The sequence below is a fragment of the Coturnix japonica genome, chromosome 4 (assembly GCF_054131305.1).
Source record: "Coturnix japonica strain WE chromosome 4, WE-NBRP24, whole genome shotgun sequence".
Classification (NCBI taxonomy): Eukaryota; Metazoa; Chordata; class Aves; order Galliformes; family Phasianidae; genus Coturnix; species Coturnix japonica.
This window is the reverse complement of record NC_140666.1, coordinates 20,381,668-20,392,038: the sequence shown is the minus strand read 5'-3', so window position 1 is coordinate 20,392,038 and position 10,371 is coordinate 20,381,668. Positions and strand designations below refer to the sequence as shown.

The window sequence follows — 10,371 nt, the reverse complement described above, 5'->3', positions numbered from 1 at the left end:
TGAGGGCAAATTGGAAACACTTGGGTATATCCCACTTACGGATCTGTTAAGACCCACTTAATTTTAACATGTGGATGTGTGGAGAGAGAGAGGAAGGAGAGGAGAAGTGTAGGATGGGGTGAGAGGCAATAAGTCTATCTTGTGATGTCTTTGGAGGCACTGTGCAGTGTGTACTTGCTAATGATTGCACAAATGCAGCTGTGCAATCCATGCTCTCCAGTCCATGACTTTTTGTGAAAGATGAGATTTTTGTTTGCAGTGGGTGCGAGTCAACCTTTGGCTGCAGCAGGGGTTAAGTGAAGGAGTGCAGGCTCTGCCACATGTGGGAGCCAGTTGGCAAAGGCCACCGGAGAAGAGCCAGCCTTGAAACGTGCTGGTTCTGTGCTGCTGCTGGCGGGGCTCCTGGCTGGGCTAAGCCTGCCTTGCAAAGTGGGGTACTGCCCAGGGAGGGCTTGGGAGCAGGTGGGGAATCAGTTGCTTGCCCTTGTTTGGCTCTGCAAAATGGCATGGTAGTGTTGGGGTGGGGGGGAGAGGTGATTGCTGGTTAATCAGTACATTACAGATTCTAATTTCTAATTCTGAATTCTGCATATTTCTTCTCTTCCTAAAGGGCCTGTATGGAGAAGATGTTGCCATGAGGAATTCATATACTTACTTCAGCAGCGTGAACTAGGTAAGGGCTCCAACTGCTTCAGCTGTTTGGCTGTGGGAGAGGAGCATGTCTATAAGCACTCTGTCAAACTGCATTTGGGCTAATGGCATTGCTTCTGTGAACATCTTGCATTGCTACTAGGAGCATACAAAACTGGGAGTTAGAAGCGATATTACTGTTTTTTTGGCTACTCATTCAAGATGTTAAAAATTCTGGTGAACTGTGATATTTAATTCAGACTAGCTTGTCATTTGGAATAACATTTGAAGGGGAAAATATGCACTTTCAGTGTTAGTTCAGTCATGCATTTGCATATACCTGTAATTTTTGCATTAAGTGTAGATACAGTGTTATTGGAATTAAGTGTCTTGGTACCATTCTGGTCCTATTAACTATACTATCAATGGTGCCAATAGTAGTTTTGTATGTTACCCGATTTCTCTAAAATCCTGATATTTTCATCATGGTATTTCAAGCCATTTTTCTGTGCAAGACAAGATATCATTTTCCTAAAGGAGAAATGTAGAAGAGAGCAGTTTTAGGGAAGCACCAGGAAGTGCTATGCAACAGCTATTGCAGTTCCAACAGCACATCAGCTGGCGGTAACAAGAATGTCAGGGGAGCTGATTGCATAGCTTATCCATGTCCATAAGGATATGGTTTTCATTTTGAAAACACTATTCATCTAAAATCCCAAATTCTCATACCCACAGCATGAGTGTTTCTGAGTTTTGCATCAGAGCCTGGAGTTAAACACAGGTGTGCACCTTTACATCTGGTGCTTTTATGAATCATTTTGAGGAACTGTTTCTAAGCAGCAGCAGCTATAGCGGGGCTCCATTTTATAAAGAGGAAGGGCTGTGTTACTCATTTTGTTTCCAAAAAATTCATTTGTTTTGCATTCCCAGAAGGTACTTTTATTCTCCCAGAAAGGTCAAGCAGAAACATTGATGTAAGTCCTGTTTATGGCGATTCTGTTAGATTTCCAGCAATTGCAATGGAACATACTTATAACGAGTATGTTTCTCTCTAGGGTGATAGCATTAGTCAAAATATGCTTTCTCATATTTCCACTACATAAACACAAATACCTTTCAAGATTCAAACTTACTGGTCTTGAGGATTCCCACAGCCACATCTCATTAGGGGTTCAGAAGGCCACACTAGCCATGGTTTCAATTTGGGATGAAAAGGTTTCGTTAGGAGAAATAACTTCAACCGAAGTAGAAGGTTGAAAAACAGGATAATATTCCATGTGTGGGCTGTTGTCCCGAACAAAACAGCAACCCTGAGAAGTCTGATACTTGAAGCACACAGCTCATGATTCAACGTGCTAAGGATCCAGCCAGGTTCGTGTTTGCTGCTTTAGTCTCAGTTATGATATTGCTCCCTCCCTTTCTATCTCACAGTGCTCTGCTCAGTGCATGAGTAATAACACATGTCATCCCTGATGCAGTGTGGCCACTGACTCTGTACATGGTTTTCATAGAATCACAGAATGATTGAAAAGGGTTGAAAAGGACAATAATGATCATCGAGTTTCAATCCCTCTGCCACAGGTAGGGTCATCAGCCACTATAACAGGCTGCCCAGAGCCACATCCAGCCTGGCCTTGAATGCATCCAGGGATGGGGCATCCACGACCTCCTTAGGCAACCTGTTCCCATGCATCATCACCCTCTGTGTGAAAAACTTCCTCCTAATATCTAACCTAAACCTCCCCTATCTCAGTTTAAAACCATTCCCCCTTGTCTTATCACTATCCACTATTCTAGAAGTATTCCTAAATATGTTGGCATCCTAGCAGAAACTGGAAAGGAGCAAACTTCCCACTGATATCACAGGAACAGGCTCCACAAACAAAACTCAAACTGCATTACTGGGAAAGCCACAGACCAGAAGTTGTAATTAACATAGCCATGGTGATAAATGAGTTCTGTATTCCCACTTGCATTTCATTCTTTCATTCACAAGAATTGAAATAATGTGACAGTGCTAATCTAGAGTGTCCAGATCAAAGAAAATACCAATTTAGATGAAATGAAATTTTAGATCTCAATGAAATAATTGATTGGGTATGAGCTAATTATTGAAAGGAGAGCAGCAGGCTCTTTGCCTCATGTGAAGTCTCTGGAGAACTTGTCTACAGTATATTTCAGCTGTCTTCTTTCACGTTCTTCTCAGTATGAATAAGTCTTGGTAGAGTCACAAAAACTGTTTCTATAAGAATTTCAGAAATAGGACACCTTAAATGTTACTTTAAAACAAATCTTATTGATATGCATGGCAAAAAAAAAAGAAAAAAAAGTGAATAAAACTTAGAAGTACAAAAATGGGTTTTCTTCCTGCTGCCGCAGTTGAAGTGCAGCTGTTTGAAATGCAGACCCCCTTCTTGGGGTCCATCAGCAAATTCATTAACTATTTCTTGGCAGTGGTATTGCTAACTGATCTTCGTGTCCTACGACCTAAGTGAGTTGAAGCACCATTTCAGGATGAAGTTCCAACGCATGAAGGGCGTTGTTATGTATCACTGTGTTAAAAACACTAACTACAAGTTAGCAGGAAAAAAAAGCTGGCAAAATACTGCCTACTTCACTCTGCCAATATTTATAAGTACTCCTGGGGCTCATCGGCATTACAAGAGAAGAACGAATCTAGTGGTTATATTATGTTCGGAAATTTTGGGGCCAAAACTTGTTTTTCACAAAGCATTTCGAGAAAATGATTTTGTTTTTCCCACAGATTATAACGGACAATTGACAATAAATCATATCTTTCTCAGGGTCATCAGCTACAATCTGTGACACCCATTCCATCCTTAGCAGACAGAATCTAGACTAGCTGGAGCTTGTATAAAGCAAGAGAAAACTGGCTGTGACTAACAAAGGCAGGCTTAAGCACTGCACTTGTTTTTTGTACACTGAAGATTAAAGGTGACAATCATAGGTCCTCTTTTTATATGAAATAGGTTTATTTGGAGATCAATGACAGGGTGGGCAGATCGTTCATCACTGATGTCCCTGGGTGATTGCCACTGGAAAATGATTCCCTGTGTGTGTACCTCTCACTGCTGAGGTGGTTGAACTCTGTGTAAGAAAAACAGTAGGGAATGACTTCGGAAAAAAAATATTAAAGGATTAAATAGTTATAACTTGGATAAATGACAATTAAGGATGAAAAAGCCCTCTAGAAGTAATGGAAGCTCTGGAGAGGGAGTCAAAATATTCAGCATTTCCTGTGGGTAGGAAACTGAGAAAAGGACTTGAGGGTAAAATCAGGAATTTGGTCCCATGTACAAAGTAATTCTAAGGTGCTTAATTGTAAGATGTGGGTTGTCTTCTGTGTGTCCGCAGTGCTATGTGTATGCAGGTCATAGATGGGCTAACAGAGGGAAAAAATGTGGGTATGAACGTTTATTGGCTATGTCACGTTTTAGGAGTTACAATGGATGGATCAGTAGAAGCTTTCGGATATTTTTCATTTGTTTTCTGAGTTAAGAGTTAATACATTGCTTGTAATACAAAGGCACTACAAAATAGTTCCTAGGACCATTTAAACTTCTGTATACCTTGGATCTGTAGTTTCAGAGAGGCGAGCATATCATTAGACATTTTGTCTAAAAAAAATACCAAACAATTCCAGTGTCCTGGCAAGTGCTATATAGCTGATAACGAATATCAGACTTTCCAGGGTATTGTGGTGTTAATTCCAGCAATCCAATCTAATTAATTCTATCTTCAAAGTGATTTCCAGACTGACACAGGTTCTGAAGTTGGAAAGAAATATCACTTGCAAATGAGACTGGAGCATCCTCCCAGAGGTGGGTGGGCATCAGCGGAGAAAAGAGTAGAAAAACACACCGAGTCAGTAATTATGGCACTGGCTTTTTAAAAATACCTGAAAATGAAGCTCATTTTTCTTACAAAGCCTCTCTTGGCAGTTTGTGGAGGAGGTAGCAGTATGTTTGAGAGGTTTCTACAGCACTGGCATTTATCATGTACTTGAGTGCAGTGGAAGATGTGAGGCAGTTAGCGAGGGAAGTATGTACACTACTGCTCGAGAGAACTCTGTCTCAGGAAGAGCAAAATCTGATAAATCTTCCCAGCTCAGAAGGTTGAGGTTGTGTTTTACTTTCATGGGTTGAATACCAGTGTGCTGCTGGGGTCACACCAGATCAGTTCTGTGCTATATCTAAGGGCTTATCAGTACGAAACAGGTTGAAAAAAAAATGCAGTAGGACAAAATTACATAAAAAGTAAAGATAAAATTGTATAAATAGAAAGTAGTGTTTATATTTTCTGTGTGACTGGTTCAGTGGGCAAGAGATTGTTGACTTGAATGTCAAAAATGCCTCCCTTCCAGTTAATACTGACTGACTCCTCCTTGAAGTGATCAACCAGTTGTCATTAATTTGTGCTCATCAGAATTGAAATCCTAGTTGTTGTGTTCTTGTTATCTTGATTCTGTGCTTTTCTTCAAGCGCTGGCTGGTAAATAGAGTATTCCTTATGATCTGCCACTGTGCTAAACCTTCATCAAGAGAGCACAGGTGTCCCCAGACTGAAATGATTTCTGTTCTGCAAAGCCCATGAATAGTGTGTTCAAGTCTATACCTTAAGTACAAACCAAAAACACACTTGTGCTATTCTCCCTATTTCCTTGAGATTTGTCCTTTTTAACTGCCTCGGGGATAAAAGCAGTAATTTGAAATTTGCATCCATATTATCTATTGCCTTCCCCATCCATATGCACCGTCTCCGAGAGCCCAGGGCAAAGATGCCATTATGCTCAGTCACCAACAGACCAGGTGCATTTGAGAGATCCAACAGAATGTTAATAAAATGTCTGATGAAGAAGAAAAAATAAACAAACCAGCTATTGTGCCTCTAAGAATTGCTGCTACCAGGAAATTAAAACACTGCACGTGGCATATGCTGCCTGCCCGTGCCTATGCTCAGCACTGCTGTTCAAGTCTGAAGCCGTGTCTGCCATGTCCAAAGATTTGCAAAAAATCAATCTGTAAGATCTTGTGAGTTTACCCAAATGCCATCCTCTTCTGTAAATATACACCTGATGAATCCTTATGGTTTCAAACAAAGCTCCAAGGAATGGCCTAATTGCCTATAACTCATTCTTAAAAGGTGGCATTGACCTAAGTTAAAAAGGCTCCATTTTGCTGAAACTTCCCCATATCAGAGGACTCAGAATTCCACAATATGCTGTTTTAAAAGATAAGGAAATAATTAATTGACTCCAAGTGGGTCTATCTGCTTTCAAAGTATGGGGTTCGTTTGATAATTGCAGGGGAGGAAGGAGGTTGGGGAAGAGGTTTGCTATTGGTATACAGAATGAAATTTGGTTTTGCCTTTAAGAGGCATGGAATGAGATCTATCAACTGTCCAAATAAAAGGATGCTACCTGGGGTGTAAAATAAACAACTCCAAACTTACTAGTTGTCACATTTACGGTACTGTGATTTTATTTATTTGTTTGTTTATTTTACCCAAAACTGTAGCATAAATGTGTTTATTCAGATTTCTAACCTCTCCAGATGATCTGAATGTAGCAGTTGTGGAGAAAATATTACTAACAGTTGGGCAAGGCTGTAAATGTGACATAACATGATGATGACGTTTCATCCCCAGTGACCCATCTTGTGTCCCCAATAGGGCTGACACCCGCAGGTCCCTCCCCTGACCCTCTGGAGAAGCCCTGGGCAGACGGTGCGCAGGTCGGCATTGTGTGGACTACAGCTCCCTCTAATGGTATAAACTCTAAAGGTAAAAGCTCTACGGGTTTCCCATTGAGTTAGAAGCAAGATGACCGCGTTTCCAAGAGCGGCACAAATTTTGCTGCAAATGGCCACTTTTTTATTTAGTGATAATTAAAAGTTTTTTAATGTTTGAAACAGCTTTGCTTGCAATCTGGGCTGACAGACCCTGTTAATACTCCATATACCCTGCCCATATTTCCACGTCAAGTTATAATTAAATGCTGAAGGGGGATGGGATGAATGAGAAATGTAAGAGAGCAGGATGTTGGTAGTGCAGAGGGCAATGCCCCATGCAAAGGGAAGGCATGTGCAGTACCAGACAAAGGAAGCTGGGAAGTCAACCCGCTGTGGTTACAGAATTAATGGTAGGATAGTGGTCATAGACTCAAAATGAGTTAGATGGAACCTATAAAGGTCCCTTGGTCAAGCTCCCCTTCAGTGAGCAGGGACACCTGCAGCACCGTCAGGTGCTCAGAGCCCATCCAGCCTGACCTTGAGTGTCTCTGCAAATTCCTGCCAAAAGTAACAAAAAAATAGTTTTTCCTGGGATCTCCAGGAAGTGAGAGGCAGTTAATGTGTAAATGTGACATCTTCTGACACAGAGTGGAGAGTTCCTACTGAATATGGCAAAAAAATGCAGCTCTCTGATAGATTGGTGCCAATCAGTCCTCACTACGCTTTCCCCATCTCCCACTGTCTAACTGGAAAAGTGAGAATGTGAAGGGAATGCTTTTTCAAAATGTGATCCTCTGAGAAATCACCAGTAAAAATAACAGGTTCTCTTTTGAAGTCTGGAGATGCTCAGTTGCATGTCATTTTTCTTCTAAAAAGTATTCCCTAATCCTCACTCTTTGGCTCGTTACTCCTTTGAACTTCACAAGGCAGCAGCGGGCAGACGGAGCAGCTGAATTCCGGCCTGTTTGAGACAAACTGGGGAAGGCTACTGAGAAACTCCAGCTACAGCAACCCCTGTTGTCTGTCTGTGTGAGCTGTGGGTCATGCTGCAGCATTACACACAGCAGTCTGGATGACAGCCAGGATATTAATTGGTAGCTACAGAGCTTGGTATGGCCTGGCTCTGGACCAACTGTTTGGTTTGGTTTTTTTAATATCTGTAATCAGCTGTTTTATTTCCATTTTTTCTGAAGAATTGTATTCTAACTGTTCTGCTGGAGCTGAGTTTTATGTTCTTAAAGCCCAAATCTGATCAGACTGGATGTAATGTTCATTGTAAGATCTATCTAGGTACCTACAAGTACTCTATGTGATAGTCCAAGATACAGTAAAGGTAGGGATTGCTGCTGTGTTTTAGTACAATAAGTGATTAAATGGGTCAGCTTTTGGGTCCCCAGACCTTCTTCAGATCCCCATGAGAGATGGCAATGCTGGGCTCTCAGCTGGCGTCTGAGGTTGTCTTTGGTTCATGGATTATCCCATATTCTTGGAAATCCCAATCACTGACAGGTGGGTGGTATACCTGGACATAAGTATGTCTGACAATCAAAAAACATCTGCTTTTACTTCACACACAAACCAGGCTACAAAAAAATAAAATTAGATCTTCACTAGGCTTGGCTTATTTTTATTTACAACTGCTTTTTAAGCTATCTTTCCACATACCTTCAGGGCTTACATATATTATAAGCTTACACAAGATTTTGAAGCTAGCTGCGGTTCAAGTCACTTGACCAGCTTTGATTTGCTGGAGTTGAGTATCATTTCAAAATGCCTGCTGCAGTCTGTGCTAGATTTCATGTCCAACATTGGGAATACAACCCGCATTTTTCAGTTGTGATTTTCTAAAGGGCAAAACAATTAAGGATTTTCTACCATATGTAGTTTTCTTGGAGCTTTTTCTCCTATTTTGACCAATGACAAAGCCAGTGCTGTGTTAGCTGGTATCAGTCTTATTCTGGTCTGTGAACAGCAGGCCTTTGTAAGGGCACATTTCCTGGTGCTGTGGGCAGTTGCACTGCTGAGTCACCACCACACCCAAAAAAGCACCCAAAAAAGTTATGGTTTTCTTTGTTTTTGAGAAAAAGCCAGAAGTCATGAGACTTATTTGAATTGCCCTGAAGCTGCTGTACTTACTTGTTTCATCTTCTTTACTTAGCGATTGATTTTTGATGGTGGTTTTCAATAGTCTAGTTATGCACAGGGGTGAAATCACAGCTCTTTGTGCTCTGCAGGCGTTTTTTCTTCTCTGTTTCAGGGTTGTGTAATGTCTGTTATCAGAAAACCACCCCTGGTAAGGATAAAGCTTTATAGATATTACTCAGGATAATCCCATGCTTTCCTAAACCACTCTTAAACTGAACTATTTGCAACTGCTTCAGTTGCTATGGAGTATAGTTATACTGGGCATCCAAAGAGGACTTTCTTTGCTTAATAAAGCTGGCTTTAGCTCAACTTCACATTCAACGTTTATGTGGAATAACATCTGTAGCATTGGGCTCAAGGTACCTTATAGCACTTACAGCTAAATCCAGCTGGCAGTTTCAAGTGGAGAGCTACCATTTGAACCACACGTGCAAGAAATAAATTATAAGAATTGCCAGGTCTGAAGGTCGCATGATTATTTTGTTTGAGAGAGCTTTATTTGGGAATCTCTTACCTCAGATGAGCTCGTGTTTATATGACTAAGTCTCCCCTGGAACCCAATGAAACAAAAGACTTTTGAAGACAATCCATGTGGATCTTAGAACACATAGGAAAAACTGGATGTTGAACAAGAAAATGAAAACAGTCTTAACTTTATTTACAAAGGTATTATCTGAGAATGTCTACTTCCTTTTACAGAGTCCCACTGCTATCTGTTGGAGAGGCCACCTTCCTGTTCTGGAATCTTAGGAGGAAAGATTCTGCGCATCACTTCAGGTAGGGATTTAGCTCACAAAAACTTGTTACATCTTACTTTGGTTCAAATATATGGCTGGCAAAAATCATAGGTTCATTGAATGGTCTGGGTTGAAAAGGGCCTCAATGATCATCTAGTTTCAACCCCCCTGCTGTGTGCAGGGTTGCCAATTACCAGACCAGGCTTCCCAGAGCCACATCCAGCCTGGCCTTGGATGCCTGCAGGGATGGAGCATCCACAACCTCCTTGTGCAGCCTGTTCTAGTACATCACCCCCCTCTGTGTGGAAAATCACCCCCCTCTGTGTGGAGAACAGCCCCGCGGGCTCGTTCCGGGACAGGCCCGGTCGCATCGCTCCCGCCGGCAGGGGCCGCCATAGCGCCATAGCGCCGCGCCCAATCCCGCCCGCCAGGCCGCTCAGCCGAGCTCCGAGCGCCGCCGGTGCCCGCTGCGGGCGGGCCGAGGATGGCCCTGTCACGGGGGCTGCGCTGCTGCCAGCGGGCGTTCGCCTGGGTGCCCGTCCTCATCATCACCCTCGTCGTCCTGTGGTCCTACTACGCCTACGTCTTCGAGCTGTGCCTGAGTGAGGGGCGGGCCGTGAGCCGGGGGGAGGGGGGAGCACGGCCGCGCCGGGCCTCGGGTTCAGGAGCCCGGTGTCTCCGTGCAGGTGCCGCGGGGAGGGCAGGGCAAAGCGGGGCGGGACAGCGCGGAGCCCGGGCGGAACGCTTCGATCCTTCTCCCCTTCTCCTTTCGCAGCTGGTAGGAAAGGCTGTGCTGAATTACATGGGATTTGGATTGGGATTGTGTTGTTCTGCTGATACGCATTAGGTTGGCAGGAGCCCAGTGCGTGGCCTGGGATCGCATCTTACAGCCACTGGCTTGCCTGCACTTTTGCCTCCTCGTTCTCTCTCAGGCATGGGAAGTGGTTTTGAACTAAAAGAAGGGAGGTTTAGACTGGATATAAGAAGGTAGGTTTTTATAATAAAGGTGGTGAGGCACTGGCACAGGTTGCCCAGAGAGATGGTGGGTGCTCCATCCCTGGAGACACTCAAGGTCAGGCTGGATGGGCTCTGAGCACCTGATGGAGCTGT

At 43.0% G+C, this 10,371-nt stretch overlaps 1 protein-coding gene across 3 annotated transcripts in view; it reads left to right on the top strand.

Annotated features, from left to right (window-relative positions):
• The first annotated feature begins 304 nt into the window (after positions 1 to 304).
• The window catches only part of ZDHHC15 (zDHHC palmitoyltransferase 15), a 33,618-nt gene continuing 23,551 nt past the window's right edge, over positions 305 to 10,371 (top strand). Inside the window, exons 1-4 of one of the 3 annotated variants that reach the window (XM_085544760.1) lie at positions 305 to 462; positions 611 to 673; positions 6,321 to 6,431; positions 9,224 to 9,277. In XM_085544760.1, the coding sequence (XP_085400886.1) occupies positions 321 to 462; positions 611 to 673; positions 6,321 to 6,431; positions 9,224 to 9,277 (370 nt within the window). In that variant the 5' untranslated portion in view covers positions 305 to 320. Of the gene's footprint in view, positions 463 to 610; positions 674 to 6,320; positions 6,432 to 9,223; positions 9,302 to 9,669; positions 9,864 to 10,371 lie in introns of those variants that run through there. The other 2 variants (XM_085544759.1, XM_015860545.3) reach the window with 2 other exon arrangements.